Source organism: Scyliorhinus canicula, chromosome 9 (assembly GCF_902713615.1).
Source record: "Scyliorhinus canicula chromosome 9, sScyCan1.1, whole genome shotgun sequence".
Taxonomy (NCBI): domain Eukaryota; kingdom Metazoa; phylum Chordata; class Chondrichthyes; order Carcharhiniformes; family Scyliorhinidae; genus Scyliorhinus; species Scyliorhinus canicula.
Genome location: NC_052154.1, coordinates 160,499,178 through 160,518,268, shown reverse-complemented (window position 1 = coordinate 160,518,268; position 19,091 = coordinate 160,499,178). Strand labels below are relative to the sequence as shown.

General features: G+C 44.1%; 1 protein-coding gene across 1 annotated transcript; it reads right to left on the bottom strand.

The window, feature by feature from the left end:
• Positions 1–602: 602 nt before the first annotated feature.
• On the bottom strand, positions 603–12,010 carry ppp1r15b (protein phosphatase 1, regulatory subunit 15B). Its single transcript, XM_038808065.1, has 3 exons — positions 11,558–12,010; positions 5,932–6,782; positions 603–2,272 (listed from the first exon to the last, which is right to left on the bottom strand). The coding sequence occupies exons 1-3, from the start codon at positions 11,703–11,705 to the stop codon at positions 2,060–2,062; spliced, it is 1,212 nt and encodes a 403-aa protein (XP_038663993.1). The 5' UTR covers positions 11,706–12,010; the 3' UTR covers positions 603–2,059.
• Between the last annotated feature and the right edge of the window lie 7,081 nt (positions 12,011–19,091).

The window sequence follows — 19,091 nt, the reverse complement described above, 5'->3', positions numbered from 1 at the left end:
TTGCAGTATGTATTGCAGTATGTATCTCTGCATTTAGACATAGTGTCCACAAGGAAACGTACACAGTCGATGGCACTCTACACTATGGAGAAACCTACCACCTTGGCAAAACCACATGCTTGCTCTGCCGACTCACTACTGGCATAAGTGTTGATAATCTCCTTTATATAACAGCAAATAGTAAACTAGGAAATGTTCCACATATGGCCCAACCCAGCCTGGAACGAGTCCATTGCAAAGAAATTGCAAAGCCACTGTCACCTTTACGAACATTGTCAGCATCACCCTCCCCCTATTATGAAGCAGCAGATTTGCTTACAGGTGGAAGTACCTCCCTCCCAAGGCAGAGTAGTCTCATGCATGCTGTTCCTCAGTAAGGAAAAATTAGAAGAATTGCTCCGTGAATAAGACCGCCTGCTGAGAGCCCAACTCTACTTCCTCATCCTCCCTCTGTAAGCATTCAGTATTTCCGCTGCTCAATCTCCCTCGTGGCAACTGCAACATCCATGACTGGGAACAAGTGATCTCACCAGAACCCATTACAGTACATTACAGTAAAGTGCAACAGAATTTCTCTCCAAATATTAGATTGAAAGTGCTAATCTGAACAAAAGCAGCAAATAAAGCAATACTTGTTTAATATACAAATGTTGTTCATGAAAAAATTATCTACATTTTGGATACATACTAAACAATATTTTGGTTGGAATTTACAAATGAAATGTAACTATTAAACTTTCAATGTGAGAATAAGGCTATTTCTGGCTCAAAATTGATTAAGAATTAATCCATGAGCCATCCTGATCAGAAACTGCAAATGCTATATTTTTGTGACAAAACTATTTCATTCAAAAGGCATTCTGCACTAGCTTTGGCTGTTCCTGGTGTAGAATCTGACATTGCATCCACAGAAATAGGCTCTTGCTTACAGAAGTTTGTATTTCCAGATTGCTGAAGAACGATTAGCTGGGAATGATCTGCAGAGGCCAATAGTAATGGAACGATCTACGAGGCCAATGGTAACTGTTTGTATGGATAGTACCAAGTCACTTCAGTCAGTAATTCAAGCACTACCTCCTGCAGGCCAGCTACAAAAAGTGGCACCGGTGGTTAAATTGCTACTGCAAGTATATGATAAATCCTAGAAGCACAGGGGAAAACGACCAGTTTGTGTCTCAGGGGACAGCAGCATCACTTTATTTATTGCATGGTTATACAACTGCTGACCCCAGCTATGCTTAAATACATCACAAGGCTGATATTTCTGGAATGATATTTCTGGAACAATAAGCATTCATTAAGTAAAACTGATACTCAATTTGTTCCTCCTCAGGCAATGTGTTTCAGTTAAATTTGGTTGAGTTTGCTTTTTTTCCCCCCTCATCAAAGACTGATTTAATTACCAATATTCTCAATGGTATTAGATTAAACTAATTGTTTATAAAGCCTCACCAGATTAGAGAAAGGCTGCCATTTGATATAATGCCAATTGCTCGGCCTCTGTGCTAATCATGTGTGGTCCAAAGCCACGTGAATACTATATTTCCTGCTCCTGTGGTACTCAGCCAACTTTCTCCCTTGTATGGCTCAGCTCATTGTTGTGAGTTGATCTAAGATTTACTGTGGTTTCGTTTCTGCCCCACTTATTCAACAAGAAAAATAAAGGTAATATTGTCCATCTTCCATAAGCAAGTTAAATTACTGTATTGAACTACCGGGCTTATAACTTGTAGAACTAATGATCACTTGACACTCCCTATCCTTGCATCCACACTTCATGTGGAGAATGCCTGCCCAAACTAGCATTTGCAGAAACCCACCTTCTATGACAATGGTGCAGTGTGCCGAACAAATAATAGACACCAAAGTAAGATACTTCTCAGAATTGTGCAAGACAATAAATAATGATCCGACACACAAAAAAATCCCTAATTACCCAAATCTCATTAAACATTATACTGAACTGTCTTAGCCATTATTGTGTGGAATGAAGACCAGCAATGTATGTGCTTGACCATCACACATTTTCCAAGACTAAACATGGGTGATGACTCATTTCTCAGTTCTGATGTGCCTGTGAATTTCGTTCCCATATTTTCTTCCTGTGAACTCTCTGTAGACAGTAATCAATTGCCTGCTCAGTGTCCTGAATCCTGTAGAGAAATCTGATCCTATCCTGAGCCATCTGAAGCCACTGGCCCCTGCGTGCTTCTCGTGATGCAAAGGACCACGTTACCATCTTGTGAACCTCAACAAGAGGAGAAAATCGGAGCTGGAAAAGATAATAATAAAAATGTGAAAATAATTATTTAATAACGAAAAAATGAAATAAATTTCACAAACTAGTTCTGCAAATTGCCTATTGAGGAATTGTATGACTTACTGTGGCACTTACAGAATTATAGTCAATGCAATCAGTGTAGGAAAATAGGAACATTTACTCCTTCAAGTCTGTTCCACCATTAATAATAATCTTTATTGTCACAAGTAGGCTGACATGAACAGTACAATAAAGTTACTGTGAAAAGCACCGAGTCGCCACATTTTGGCTCCTGTTCAGGTACACAAGGGAGAATTCAGAATGTCCAAATTACCCCAACAGCATGTCCCGAGGAAACCGGAGCACCCGAGGAAATGCACGCAAACACGGGGAGAACGTGCAGACTCCACAAGGACAAGTGACCCAAGCTGGGAACCGAACCGGGGACCCTGGTGCTGTGAAGCAACAGTGCTAACCACTGTGCTACCCTTATCACTCCCCAGTGAATCAAATTAGACAATGGTTAAATGTATCTTGACTCTTGGTTCTATTTCTTAATACACTGGTCTAACAAACATTGGTCAGTTCATAAATGTAGTTAATTTCGTAAGAAGTCTTATAACACCAGGTTAAAGTCCAACAGGTTTGTTTCAAATCACTAGCTTTCGGAGCACAGCTCCTTCCTCAGGTGAATGGACTTTAACCTGATGTTGTGACTTTACTGTGCTCACCCCAGTCCAACGCCGGCATCTCCACATCATAGTTAATTTAGCCTCAATAGTTGGAGGAGAGCATGCCATACTTTACAATAGGAAAATATTGAAAAAGTCCCTCCTCCCAATTTTACAATTTACAGAAGCACAATTTGGGAGATTACAAAGTGCTGTACTAGCACAATGCTATCAACATCAAATGTTTGGATGGGTGAGTGAAAGAAATAATTCAGCGAGTATTTGTACCTTTCAGCTCTGCAGCAAATTAGGCATTTGTCCGGATTTCAGATGTCTAATAAGGGCAGGATAAAATTCAGCTGAACAGATACAAAACCCCAGCAGTTCCTTCTCATGGATGAATAACCTACAACTTTCTTAATAGGCTGCATAAGGAATGATGCATAATACAGTACGAGTTAGGGGAAAGCATTTAAACAAAATAGTGGTGTTGTACAGTTTTGTGATCAGAAGATACGGTCAGAACATCCCACTTAGTTCCACAGTTTAAAAATTACATTGAAGCAAATTTGGAAGGAAGGTGGGTGCAGGATGCTGGCAGTTTGCAAATTCAGGCAGTTCAATTCCTACTATGATTAATTCGGGAAAGCAGGATTGGGGAAGATTGGCAAAACCTCCCCTTCAGTTTGCTTATATTCATGGCTATTGTATTTGAAAATGCCTCAAACATTTGTCATTCAAAAACCTGTGTTATGAAAATACAATGATTTTGGTTTTGGTTTGCGATAGATAACTCTTCGTTGTTTTGGCTTGGAAACAATACAAATCCCCAATTTGCTGCAGAGCTGAAAGGCAAGATTTTGTTTGCAAAAAAATAAAAAATAGAAAATGTCACGTTTATTAGCTGAATGTTCCAATCTATGTGGTAGAATTGCAGTGAGAGGCTCACCAAATTAAATGTCTCAAAGTGCTTAATATATAGTCAAAGCTGTGCCTTATTATGGATGTTATGCAAGATTAATAGCAAGGTGCAAATGAGCTGTTAATCAGTTGTCAGATCGCTGAAAGACACCAGCTCTTTTGGAGTGCCAAACTGAAAGATACAAGAGAAGGTAAACAAAGTGACATTTAATGAATTATAGTATATATAGAAAAAGGGATTCAACCAGGTAGAAAATGTTAGTGTCTTTTTAAAAAGATGCCTCTGTGATAAAATATAGATTTAAAAAGTTCCACGTTTAAATTTTTAAAAAATAAATTTAGAGTATCCAATTATTTTTTCCAATTAAGGGACAATTTAGCATGGCGAATCCACCTAATTTGCACATGAATGAAATTAAAAATGAAAATCGCTTATTATCACGAATAGGCTTCAATGAAGTTACTGTGAAAAGCCCCTAGTCGCCACATTCCGGCGCCTGTCTGGGGAGACTGGTACGGGAATCGAACCGTGTTGCTGGCCTGCTTTAAAAGCCAGCGATTTAGCCCAGTGAGCTAAACCAGCCCCATCTTTGGGTTGCGGGGGTGAAACCCACGCAGACACGGGGAGAATGTGCAAACTCCACATGGACAGTGACCCAGGGCCGGGATTCGAACCCGGGTCCTCAGCGCCGTAGGCAGCCAGGTTTAAATTCTTAGTCGAGTTACATGTAGCACAAAATGGTCACTTGAGGGGTGACAGTCGCTAGCACCACCGCGTCACAGCACTGAGGATCCAGGTTTGAACCCGGCCACAGGACACTGTCCGTGTGGAGTTTGCACATTCTCCCTGTGTCTGTGTGGGTCTCACCCTCACAACCCAAATATATGCAGAATAGGTGGATTGGCAATGCGAAATTGCCCCTCAATTGGAAAAAATAATTGGGCACTTTCAATTTATTTTAAAAATTAAGTCACTTAGACAAAGGTAGATTGCTTAAAAGGAAAATCAGCACTTGCACAGAATTGCTCAGGGCAAATCACATTTAAGTTTTTAAAATAAGGATAACACCGTTGATGTGGTGTACATGGACTTCCAAAAGGCTTTTGCTAAAGTGCCACATAATAGGCTTCTCAGCAAATTAAAAGCCCAGTATATAACAGACAGTGGCAGTGAGTTATGATGTGGGCGAGCCACAGGAAAGGTATACAGTCGGTTTCTGCATGGATTGGGAATTGGAGTACTGCTCTTCTGGATTCAATTTTTAAAAATAGAGTACCCATTTTTTTTTCCCACTCAAGGTGTAATTTAGCATGGTCAATCCACCTACGCTGAGCATCTTTTGGGTTATGGAGGCGAGACCCAGGCAGACACGAGGAGAATGTGCAAACGCCACATGGACAATGACCCGGGCCAAGGTCAAACCCGGGTCCTCAGCGCCATGAGGCAGCAATGCCAACCCACTCTTCCTGATTCATGTCAATTTTCGGGTGTGCACGGCACTGCAGTATTTCAAAATTTGCAGATGACAAAACTTGAACTGTAAGGAAGACAGCGATAAACTTAGAGGGCATTGGCAGACGGAATGTGAGGGGACACAAAACCAGTTATAAAGAGTGCAGGAATAGTAGGACTTGGGGTTTCTGTGCAGAAATTGGGTAAAGTGGTTACTGAGACCTATGGGATCCAGGGCATCAAAAATAAAAGGCTTTCAGGCTAAAACAAGGAGGTTGTGGTGAACCTTTATAAAATACTGGATTGGCCTCAACTGGAGTATTATGCACAATTCTGGGAACCATAGAGTATATGAAAGCACTGGAGAGGGGGCAAAATGATTTACAAGAATAGTTCATGGGATGAGGGACTTCCATTACATAGATTCAAGAAAGGTGGGGCCGTTCACTTCAGCAAAGAGAGGATTAAGGTGATTTTGAACATCTCTATCAAATCATGAGGAGTCTGGACTGAGTGGATAGGGATAATCTGTTCCCATTGGCTGAATGGTTAGCACATCCAATCTAGGATAATGGCAAAAGAACTAAAGGCAACAGGGAAAAACATCTTGCACAACGAGTGGTTACCTTTTTAACAACTGATTTTTCCACTTCCTCGTTCTCGCCTTCTGATTTTATGGATTTTGCTGACTTTCTCCATGTACAAAATCTGACATTTTCTCCAGTGCAGAAGTGTTTAAAATGTTTATGTGATAATACTGGTTTCTGCAATGTTGACAATTTTACTTTGGTCAAGTTCTTCCTTCCGTTCACACATTCTCCCAAACCTTTCAAATCCACAATCACATTTTTTGTGGAAGAGCTGGCAAGGCAAGCTGTGAAGTTCAAAGGATTATAAGGATCATCAGTAAAGAAAGATTGCCAGACCACTTCGTTCAGTTCCTGATCACTTTCTTCACTATATGAATCATCACTGCTGTACACAGTGTCAGAATCTTCCTCAGAGTCTTCCCACTCTTCAGAGTCACAGTCTCCTCCAGTAGTCATCATGTTCCATTCTGTTGGAAACACTGATTTTTTTGGAATAATGCAACGACTGCTCAAGTGATTGACAGATATACCTTTGTCATCATCACTACAGGAGTCATTATTCCTGAAGTGATCTTGGTTGGACCTGTTCAGATAATGCTGACTGTTGTTCCCCATGGGACTTAATTGAATATTTTTGTCTGATGTGATTGGAGCCTCAGAGAATCCTTTGTCGTTAAAGTTAAATTTGGTTAAGTTCAACTCTGAATTAATTAGGTTGTTTTGCTTCATAGAACTGCACTGTGGGCAACTTCTTTCAGTCGTACTGGCCACTCCAAACCAGGGGAAGATCAGTAATTCTTTGTCACTTTTGATTTCATCAACTTGACTGCAACTTGATGGTGCCTCTTCTACGAGCTTTTGAAGCATTGTTCTGCATAACTGAAGAACTGCAAAATATCAAAGTCAAGATCATCAGATTGGCAAGGATTGCTGGACATTCTGTTCATTAAAAATAAGACACACTGGACGGCACAGTGGTTAGCACTGCTACTTCACTCTGCCAAGGACCGAGATTCGATCCCGACCCGGGTCACTATCTGTGTGGAGTTTGCACATTCTCCCAGTGACTGCGTGGGTCACACCCCAACAATCTAAAGATGTACAGGGTAGGTGGATTGGCAACGCTAAATTGCTCCTTAATTGGAAAATAAATAATTGGGTACTCTTAAATTTACTTTTAAAAAGACATACTAAGTGTTGATTTATGTAAACATGAGGATGGGGATAGACCAAACAGTCCAAGACTAATGTAGAACTCTTCCATTTTCTTCTTACACGCATCTTGCTCTGTTTCCAAAAATGCTGAGTGATCATGGAAAAAAAAAATCAATTTCTATACCCAGGAATGTGGTTTTTGCAAAAACATCAACTAGTTTGATACATCACGAGTATTCTCTCCACATGCTTGGTACAATTGGGGTTGCAGCATACATCATTCAATCTTGCCTTGCATTCAGCCTCTACTCCCAATTTTCATACTCCTTTGCAAAATAAACCAATTTGTGGTGTCATCCATTCATATATTTCAGTCTCCTCCTGTACTCCAACAAAATAACCATTCTATACACATATGAGCCTATAAAGTCCATTGCTGGACTGTGCCCTTATACAAAACCTATAACCATGTACTTTCCAACAATGTCAATGCTTTTCTTCCCGTTCTCTAGTACAAGAGGGTTCAGGTAAATTTATTATATCCTGCTAGCTGGCTCAATATTGAAATGGAAGACCTTAGGATTTGAATGGCTCTATTATGTGATAATTTAACGAATAAAAACAAGGCAAACAAACATTCAAATTGCTATAACGCATCACTTGTCAGAACCAAAATAATTTGCAAGTGAACAGAATGCCATTCTGTTTCTTTTTAATTTCAGAACTGTCACGACTTTGAAGAGAGTAGAGGAAGCTTCAATTATCCACTTCAATAATTCTTTGGATCAAGTGGCTGTTAATCCTACACGCCTAAACATGAAAAACAAAACAAAATCCCCACAGATATAATACATATTCAGACATGAATGGCCAGTCATACAGCCACACTTGTGATGGAGTGATTCTATAAAGACTTATTGGCCACTACAATGCCATTATTAAAATATACAGAAATATTAACTGGTCACTAATGGTTCACATAATTTACAAATACCAATTCAGTCCACTCTCTGAAAAGATGATGCTACAATATGGTACTATGGGCATGGTCAGTACTCCAATTACATGTCCACATGCCAACAGACTTCATATGTCTGCCTACACAGAAAAGGTCACAGAACATTCAGCCATTCAAAGCATCACAATGTCCAAATGGACATCGTAAACATCAAACTCCACTGGGTTGGAAGCAAGAATCCAGGCTTGTTTCAAGACACTCCTCACCCCTGAAAATCACTCCTCTAACTAGAGTATGCTCGAGCTCAGTATATCCTTCCAAAAACTACTTGGATGTCATTAAGAGATTCAACAGACATTAATGACCTGGATTTCGCGGTAAGAAACCACCAGATTTTTAATTTTATTTTTAAATTTATAAATTTAGAGTACCCAATTAATTTTTTTTTCGCCCCAATTAAGGGGCAATTTAGAGGGGCCAATCCAACTAACCTGCACATCTTTGGGTTGTGGGGGTGATACTCACGCAGACATGGAGTGAATGTGCAAACTCCACATGGACAGTGACCCAGGGCCGGGATTCAAACCTGAGTCCTCAATATTGCAGCCCCAGTGCTAGCCACTGTGCCGCGTGCCGCTACCACCAGATTGTTTAACCTCGTCTGCAGTCAGCATTCGCAGCTCAGGGAACTCCTGGTTTGAGCTAGTCAGAATCAGGAAGGAGGAAAGTTATCTGGACACAGTTTCTGGAGGCAGTCACACCTCAGGTTAGTAAGTGGCATAGCCCTGCTGCCTCACAGCGCCGAGGTCCCAGGTTAGATTCCACTCTGGGTCACTCTCCCCATGTTTGTGTGGGTTTTGCCTCCACAACCCAAAGATGTGCACGCCAGGTGGATTGGCCATGCTAAATTGGAAAAAGAAATGAATTGGGTACTCTAATTTATTTTTTAAAAGGTTAGTAAGTGGCAGAGATTTTGTTAGTGTTTGGGCATCGTCGGATTTGGCTGCGAGTCAGGTAAAGAACTCCAGGTGCAATGTTGGAGGAGACTTGGTCTTATCCACTGGCAATGCTTACCTAAATGAACGAGGATAAAGACTGTAGAATGGATGACCCAACTGCTCATGCCACCACATTACTAGGATATTTTTGGGGGGGGGGGGGGGGTTGCGAAGATAAAATATTATGATCACAGTACAAGGGGAACAGATGCTATTTCATGCAACTATGACCAAGAGTTCTAAAGGTTGTGTTGCCTACTTGGGGCTAGGGTTAAGAACATCCTTTGGTTGGAGAAGTACTTGGGAGTGGCTTAGTTTATCAGCACCTTCTCAAATTCGGGCTGGGCCATGAACATAGAACATAGAACAGTACAGCACAGAACAGGCCCTTCGGCCCTCAATGTTGTGCCGAGCAATGATCACCCTACTCAAGCCAACGTATCCACCCGATACCAGTAACCCAACAACCCCACCCCCCCCATTAACCTTATTTTTATTTTTTTAGGACACTAAGGGCAATTTAGCATGGCCAATCCACCTAACCCGCACATCTTTGGACTGTGGGAGGAAACCGGAGCACCCGGAGGAAACCCACGCACACACGGGGAGGACGTGCAGACTCCGCACAGACAGTGACCCAGCCGGGAATCGAACCTGGGACCCTGGAGCTGTGAAGCATTTATGCTAACCACCATGCTACCATGCTGCCCCTTTTCAGTGACATTCACACCACACAAATGAATAAAAGCTGGTAGGGTGGATACTAGGGAAAACCAGCAAATGTATTTGGATTTTCAAAGAAACATTCTGTAACTTGTTGTAAAAGAGGTTATTACGCAAAATTATGGCTCATGAGATTGGATGCAGGAATATATTAGCACAGATTGGGGATTGACTAACAGACAGACAGACAAAGTAGGAACAAAGGAGTCATTTTCAGGTTGGCAAATTACTGCAATGATCAGTGCTTGGGCCTCCCATATTATTTATAAGCTATATCAATAACTTAGATGTGGGGATCAATTGAAATGTATCCAAGTTTGCTGACAATACAAAATTAGATGGGAAATTAAATGGTGAGGAAGATGCAATGAACCAGCAAGAGGATTTAGACAGGCTAAATACGAAGATTTGGCAGATGAAGGAATGTCATGTTAGTCACTTTGGTGGAAAAACAGACGGTTTCGTTAAATAGTGAGACTGAGAAATATTAATAGTCAGTGGGGCCCTGGACATGAATCACAGAAGGCCAACATATAGGTACTGCGAGCAATTAAGTAAAGCCGCTCTGTTGCAAAGGGGTTGGAGCACAAAACTAAAGGGGTTTTACTGTAATTAATACAAGGTCTTATATTTTTACAATTGAGTCCTTACCGAAGGAAAGGTACATTTATCTTAAGAGGTAGAACAAAGAAGGTTCAGTCGGATGAGGTGATGGTCTATGAGCAAAGATTAATTGGACTAGCCTTATATCCTTCGAGTTTAGAAAAACGAGAGATAATCCCATTGAGACGTACAACATTCTGAAGGTGCTTAATAATAAATTATTATTGTTATGATCCTATTGAGGAATACAATGTTCTTAAGGGGCTTAATGATAATAATTATATATTATGATCCCATTGAAACATACAACGTTCTTCAGGGGCTTGACAGGATAAACGCTGGGAGGTTGTTCCTCCTTGACTGGGGAACATAGAACTAGGAGGTATGGTCTCATAATATTGAGTCACCCATTTAGGACTGAAACAAGAAGAAATATCTTCACTCAAGCTCTGGATGTTTAGTCAATAAGTATATTGAAGCCAGAGAGATTTTTGGATACGCAGGTAATGAAGGAACATGGGGATAGTACAGGAAGGTGCACCTCAAGCTCCAAGATCATGGTTGATCTTCTTGAATAGATCAGACTGGAGGGACATTATTACCTACAGTACTCCTGCTTCTATTGCTGATGTTATTATGCAATTGCAGAGAGCGAAACCATTAGCTTTCAAGTTTGCTCACACTAAAACCTAACTGTCCTCTGGAATTGCACAAGGATGTGGATGTTGAAAGTGGTCCCCAGTACTGGAGAAATTATTTTGTTTATTCCCCCAGGGATCAATTTCAGACAGACAGGTGCCTTGTGAGATGTAATATTGGCAGGCAGGATACTTGCGATTTCATTTCAATGGCTCCGGAGGGCTTAAGTGCTGGTAAATGGTTAATCTGTACGATCAAGGAAAGTGTAAATTACATTTAGGAGCCAAGGTCTGGGATTTTACGTATTTCTCCTTTCCAAAACTGACGTAGATTAGCAGACAGGATGCTACATCACAGAATCATGCAGCAAGGGAAGTGGGCGGGCGGCCGTAATTTCCCTTACATCAGGAGCTGGAGGAAGAGACGAGCAATCAAATTTCTAATAGATCAATGCCAAAGTGTCCAGTAGCAATGGACATTCTGGACCTCAAGATTCCAGAATACCAATTCTGTAGAAGGGTCATCTGGACACCAAACACGTTTAATGTTCAAACAGCGCACTCGCTTATATCACTGTCCTACTTACCCATGTGGAATTTGATGGACAGACCCAGGAAGTCCCTCAACTGTATCAGCAGGGCAACCACGAAGTGCCATAGCACAGAGAACGGGCTGAGGGCGCTGACCATGAGGGCAGTCGAGCCTCCAGTGTAAACGTGCTTCACCAGATCCATGTGAGACAGCAGACTAACGGAAAGTAACACTCTTTTCACACAAACAAATAGAGAGAACTATTCTCTCTCAGCTGTTTAATATCCAATCCGATTTAATCCCGTGTCTGCCTTCTGTCTGACTGCTTTTCAAAACTAGCAATGCTGATAAGTGGGCGGCGGAACTAGATTCAAAGCAGAGCTCCCGCCCCCCCCCCCCATTGAAGGGAAATTACTAGAATAGCGTACTTTCCGCGATGAGAGCGGTATTTCCCGGACGTCACACAGGAAGCTCCCAGCCGTATTCCCCCAAATGCAGCCCCATTAAGCGAGAGTCACTGGAGCAAACACTGCTGTCCCTGAGCTACAGAGAATGAGACCAAAGATGCTAAGAAAGGAGTGGGCAATTCGAGCCTCCTCCGCCATCCAATAACATCATCATCGACCCTTTATTAGCTCCACCTTTCTGCTCGGTCCTCGGTAACCCGTCCTCAATACAATCAAGGGCTGAGCATCCCCATCGTGGGGGAGATTGTATTTTAGTTTATTAACAGTATCAGAAGACACTCGTCACCCCCCCCCCCCCCCAACGAGATTGAGTTCAATGACTTGATCGATGATTGAATTTGCCTCGCTATATTGCTCCCCAAACTTTGGTTCACCTCAGAAGAGTACTTTTGTAACTTCACAAGGAGAAACTACATAAAGGGGAAACTATATAGGTGTGCGAACGGCGCTCCTTGGAAGAAAATAGAAGCCTGGGTTAAGTTTGAACTCAACCAGACTGGTCAAGAGGGAGATTCGACGTGCCTCTTGAATACGAAACTGAATTCCCCAGGTCAATTCTTTTTTAAAGTACATTTTTTAAAGATAATATTGGAATTTATGTCGGGGCAAGTTATTACTGGATGAGAAGGAAAAAGGTCAGAGTTCCAGAGCGTTTTCAAGGAAGGAATTTAAACACCTGAGTAAGAATCTGTAGTCTTGAAGGCAGCCTTCTCAGAACGTGCCTGGTGTTATATTTTTTTTAATATAAATTTAGAGTGCCCAATTATTTTTTTCCAATTAAGGGGCAATTTAGCATAGCCAATCTACCTAACCTGTACATCTTTGGGTTGTGTGGGCAAAACCCACACAGATACGGGGAGAATGTGCAAACTCCACACCGACAGTGACCCAAGGTCAGGATTTGAACCTGGGTCCTCAGCACCGCAGTCCCAGTGCTATCCACTGAGCCACTGTGCTGCCCTGCCTGGTGTTATAATTACAACAAAACTCCTCTATGAGATTGATCCAACTAAAGCTCCAACTATCATAGAATCTCTACAGTGCAAAAGGAGGCCATTTGGCCCATTGAGTCTGCGCCAATCCTCTGAAAGAATAGCCTAGCTAGGCCCACTTTCCCATCCTATCCCTGTAACCCCATCTAACCTGTGGACAGTAAGGGCAAATTAACATAACCAATCCACCTAACCTGCACATCTTTGGACTGTGAGAGGAAACTGGAGCACCCGGAGGAAACCCACGCAGACACAGGGAGAAAGGGCAAACTCCACACAGACAGACACCCAAGGCTGGCATTGAACCCAGGTCCCTGGTGCTGTGAGGCTGCAGTGCTAGCCACTGTGCTGTCCATTTCTCTCCAATTTACAAGAAAGGACTCCATACCGATCCAGCAAACTACTAACTTTTTTTAGCATATGAGTGTTTGCTGTAAATTCTGGAGAACATAAGAGGGTTGGTGCAGACTTGATAGGCTGAATGGCCTTGTTCTGCACTGTAGCAATCCTATGGTTCAATTCTATCATTCTAGTAAGCTAATGACTCATCTTTCTGATATCCTTTTTGACCAGCAGTATACCCTTCTTGGAGTTAGATTAACAGACTCACACTAACCCTTACCATCTATCACCTGACCTATATCTTTGATAATCAAACACATCACCAAGAGATCTAGCTATTTCCAAGGCTGTTGACCATGTACCACATGCCAAAACTAGATCAAGAAAACACTATGCAATTTGCAATGGATAAGAACATGTCTTACCAAACAGTGAAAGGTGAAAACTCAAACTGTAAGCCAATCTTGAAGAGCATGCCCCAATTTCCCACACTTGTTGCTCCTCTTTAGCAATGACAAGAGGTCTGAAATATCAAACCAGAGCAGGTTTTTGTAGGTGACTGCTTAGCCTGTGGAACCATTGCTACAGCAGCAGGTAATGTTAGTCTTCAGAAAGATCTAAATAATCGTCTCAGTATCCAACTACACAATACATGATTTCCTCCCTTGAAGTTATTAAGGAATGCTGTTACTTAGGAATCCACACCCAAAATAATTTAAAAGTGAAATTACAAAATACATATAGCAGGCTCCAAGGTGCTTGGGTTTGTGAATTGAAACTTCCATCACTCTTCAACTACAGTGACGGAAATAACGTGTGCATGGTAATTATCTACTGGATTTGGTTCATAGTTATGTAATAGTCAATGTTGTTTGAGAACAAAGGGGCATCTTGGAGTTCAGGATATAGAGGTAGTTGGCATTATGGGGGTAATTTCATGTAATACTGTCTGTGTATAGCCACCTGTGTAATTAAGTGTTGTCATGCATTATAGTCCTTGTCATTTTTTAAAATTTCAAGTTAATAAATATTCTTTATTAATTGATCACATATCGACTAGACTATTCCTCCCTGTTTCGCATATTTTACTTCAGTATACCAAATTGAAAATATACACCACCAAGAACCGGTCTTCCAAGTTACCCTTCTGGGTTTCGAGATATTCTCGCATGGCAGTTGGGTATAAATCCCTTAAAACTACGGTTTGTTTGTCTGACACAAGATACTAGGGTCTTCCAATTGATCATGTCGTCAGGTTAGCTGTCTTCAGAACCAAAGAAAGATCTACAGATTGACATGCCTCTCTACAATTTTGAATGGACAATTAAATATTTCTAAGCAGTACATTATGCTCAAGAGTGACGTAGCTCAAAAGAGTTCACAAGTAACAGCTTTGACTCTACACATCCCAACATTTTTCCTTTGCGAACTCTTTTCTCTCAAGAACAATTTAGGACTGGAACATTCTTCCACAAAGCTCCATGCTCTCCAAGGACTCAAGGAAAATCTGTTGAACTTCTAAAATTAATGTGACTGTTGACTTTATTCATTGTGCACCTCCTGTGAAAGTTGTGGACAACCAAGGAGGGAAACCTGATCAAGTACAAGAAGATTAAAATAGGCACTATTGTTGCAATTGACCTCTTATGATGTGTTCAGGACACCTTTCTAACCCATGTAAAAAGACCAAGACGGGAAGATTCACTATTGAATCAAGTAATGGGGAATGTATCAAACCGGAGAAGAGAAATAAAAGTAGAGGAATGACTAGGTGATAATTATAATAAAAATTAGATACTTTAAGATGGCAATATAAGAGGACAAAAGTACCATACAATGAAAGCTAAGGTGATAGAGTGAAAACAACTAATTCTGAGCGGCTGAGCAGTGGTTAGCACAGGGACTGCGGCGCTGAGGACCCGGGTTCGAATCCCGGCCCTGGGTCACTGTCCGTGTGGAGTTTGCACATTCTCCCCATGTCTGTGTGGGTTTCACCCCCACAACCCAAAGATGAGCAGGTTAGGTGAATTGGCCATGCTAAATTACATCATAATTGGAAAAAAATAATAATTGAGTACTCTAAATTAAAAAAAACATGAAAATTACATAATTTCGAGCGGCTGAGAATGGGACATGGAAAAATAAAATGGACAAATGTATTGGAAATGGACTTCCGGTAGCGACCATGTCTGACTAGGTCGCATACACGGCAGCTCCTGCTGGGATCAGGGTTTCGGGCCTTTAAACGGGGCAACATCGGCACTTAGAAGGTGAATACCGGCGTGGGGAAGGACGCTGGAGAGGTTCCCCTCACTGCTGTATGGAGGGAACCAGGAGCGGGGCCGTTAAATGAGAGATTACCAGGAAGAGAGCGGAGCGGGTCCAGGAGGACAAAATGGCGGCCGGCGCGGACCATGAAACATGGGCCCAGTGGTCGAGAGAGCAGCAAGACTTTCTGAGGAGCTGCTTCGCAGAGCTGAAGATGGAGATGCTGGCCCCTATGAAGGCCTCCATGGAAAAGATGGTGGGGGTTCAAAAGGTACAGGAGAAGGCGATCAAAGAGGTGGAGAGGAAGGTATCTGAGAATGAGGACGACATCCTGGGCCTGGCGGTCAGGGTGGAGGTGCACGAGGCCCGACACAAGAGGTGACAGGAGAGACTGGATGACCTTGAATATAGCTCTCGGAGTCACAACCTGCGGATCCTGGGCCTCCCTGAAGGTATGGAGGGGGCGGACGCAAGCACGTATGTGACTACAATGCTGGGGATGCTGATGGGTGTGGGGGCCTTCCCGCGGCCCTTGGAACTGGACGGGGCGCATAGAGTCCTCGCAAGGAAGCCTAGGGTGAACGAACCACTGAAGGCGATGGTGATAAGATTCCACCGCTTTACAGACAGGGAGCGTGTCCTGCGTTGGGCAAAGAAGGAGCGGAGCAGTAAGTGGGAGAATGGTGAGATTCGCATATACCAGGACATGGGAGCTGAACTGGCGAGGAGGCGTGCGGGTTTCAACCGGGCTAAGGCGGTCCTCCACAGCAAAGGGGTGAAGTTCAGGCTCCTGCATCCAGCGAGACTTTGGGTAACGTACAAGGATAGGCACCATTATTTTGATACGCCGGATGAGGCGTGGACATTCATTAAGCACGAAAAGCTGGACTTGAACTAAGGGGCAGCTCACGTGGGTGAAACGCGCTGGCGGGGATGTGTAACCGGGTGTTGGACTGGTGTAAGTTTGTTAGTAGAATTTAAATTTGTTTGCTTTTCTTTTCCTGTTTTTGTTTCGGGGGTGGGGGAACGCCCGGGTTGTGTTGTCTGGTGCACAGGAAGGATCTGGATGGCACTTGCCCTCTTACCCTGTGGGGGAGGGGGAGTTGGGGGCCCTAAGGAGGAGACAATGGTAAGGTTAGAGATAGAGGCGGGAGGGGCCGGGGTCAGCATGGGTCAGCTGACTTACAGAAGCGCAATGGGGGGTAAATCAGTGCTAAGCAGGTGCTTGGCATGGAAGGTTGGGGTTGGGGGGGCTGGGAGGGGGAAGGCGTGCTGCTTTGCTGACTGAAGGGGAGCAAACTGTTGGGGATAGATGGACAGTCGGGTTGGGGGGCCTCCGGCTGGAGGGCTGGAGCGAGCGGGGGGCGCGGGCACGTGGCTGGCCGAAAAAGGGAGATGGCTAGTCGGCAGGGAGGGGGGGTGTCAATACCCCGTCCAGGCTGATCACGTGGAATGTGAGGGGCCTGAACGGGCCGGTCAAGAGGTCCCGTGTGTTCTCGCATTTAAAGGGCTTGAAGGCGGACGTGGCCATGCTGTAGGAGACACACTTAAAGCTTGCTGACCAAACGAGGTTAAGGAGGGGTGGGTGGGCCAGGTGTTCCACTCGGGGCTAGACTCAAAGGCCAGAGGGGTGGCAATTCTGGTTAGTAAACGAGTGGCGTTTGAGGCAGATAACATCGTGGCGGAAAAGGGGAGGCAGGTACATAATGGTGAGTGGCAAGCCACAGGGGGCCCGGGTGGTGTTGGTGAACGTTTATGCCCCGAACTGGGATGATGCTGAATTCATGAGGCGCATGCTGGGTAAAATCCCGGACTTTAATACGGTCTTGGATCCGGCGCTAGACCAGTCTAAGTCCAGGTCGGGAAAGGGACCGGCGGTGGCCAGGCCTTGTGGGAGTTCATGGATCAGATGGGGGGCGTTGACCCGTGGAGATTCGCGCGGCCAAGGGCGAAGGAGTTCTCCTTTTTCTCTCACGTCCATAAAGTCTACTCGCAGATTGACATTTTTGTGTTGAGCAGGGCGTTAATCCCAAGGGTGGAGGGGGTTGAGTATTCGGCTATTGCCGTCTCAGACCATACCCCACACTGGGTGGACCTGCGACTGGGGGTGGAGCGGGGGCAGTGCCCTCTCTGGAGACTGGATGTGGGGCTGCTGGTGGATGAAGAGGTGTGTGGGCGGATAAGGAGGAGCATTCAGAATTATGTGATAATGAATGACACAGGGGAGGTAACAGCAGCAGCGGTTTGGGAGGCTCTGAAGGCGGTCATCAGAGGGGAGTTAATCTCTATTAGGTCCCACAGAGAGAAGAGGGAGAGGGAGAGGCTGGTGGGAGAGATGCTTAGGGTAGACAGGAAGTACGCGGAGGCCCCCGAGGGGGGGCTACTAAAGGAGCGCCGGAGATTACAGGCGGAGTTCAATTTACTGACCACGAGGAAGGCGGAGGCGCAGTTGAGGAAAGTGAAAGTGGCAGTGTACTAATATGGGGAGAAAGCAAGTAGGATGCTGGCGCACCAACTTCGCAGGAGCGATGCAGCCCGGGGGAGTGAGGGATTAGGAAGGTAATATGGTGTTGAGCCCAGAGAGGATCAATTAAGTCTCAGGAGTTTTATGGGAAGCTGTATGAGTCAGAACCCCCGAGGGGAGGTGAAAGGATGAAGCAATTTATGGATCGATTGAGGTTCCCAAGGGTGGACGAGGATCGAGTGGAGGGACTGGGGGCACCGATTAAGTTGGAGGAGATAGTTAAAGGACTGGCACGTATGCAGTCGGGCAAGACCCCGGGTCCGGACGGCTTTCCTGTAGAATTTTATAAGATGTTAGGTGCTAAGAACCTTTAACGAGGCAAAGGAGAGAGGAACCCTCCCACCCAACGATGTTGCAGGCATTGATCTCACTCATTTTGAAGAGGGAGAAGGATCCGCTTCATTGTGGGTCCTACAGGCTGATATCGCTCCTGAATGTAGATGCCAAATTTTTGGCAAAAATTCTGGCTACCAGAATAGAGGACTGTGTCCCGGGAGTGATCTAGGCTGACCAGACAGGTTTCGTTAAGGGCAGGCAACTGAACACAAATGTGAGAAGGCTCCTGGATATTATTATGATGCCCTCGGAGGGAGGGGATGCAGAAGTAGTGGCTGCAATGGATGCAGAGAAGGCCTTTGACAGAGTGGACTGGGAGTACCTGTGGGAAGTGTTAGGTAGGTTTGGATTCGGGGAGGGATTCATAGGGTGGGTCAAGCTACTGTATCAGGCCCCCATAGCTAGTGTGTCCACGAACCGGCTGAGGTCGGAGTATTTCAGGCTGTATCGAGGGACGAGGCAGGAGTGCCCCCTATCCCCGTTACTATTTGCCCTGAAAATTGAGCTGTTGGCCATAGCGCTGAGGACTTCGTGGAACTGGAGGTGGCTACTCCGGGGGGGGGGGAGGAGCACCGGGTTTCCCTCTATGTGGATGACCTGCTATTGTATATTTCGGACCCGCTAGAGGAGATAGGGGAGGTCATGCAGATCCTGGAGGAC

What these genes read in the sequence shown, in the direction of transcription:
- ppp1r15b (XM_038808065.1), bottom strand. Translation starts at nt 11,705, where the DNA reads ATGGATCTGGTGAAGCACGTTTACACTGGAGGCTCGACTGCCCTCATG. An exon ending in GTCCATCAAATTCCACATGG is followed by an intron (nt 6,783 to 11,557) that starts GTAAGTAGGACA and finishes GATATTTTGCAG; the next exon opens with TTCTTCAGTTATGCAGAACA. An exon ending in AAAAATCAGTTGTTAAAAAG is followed by an intron (nt 2,273 to 5,931) that starts GTAACCACTCGT and finishes TATCTTTTCCAG; the next exon opens with CTCCGATTTTCTCCTCTTGT.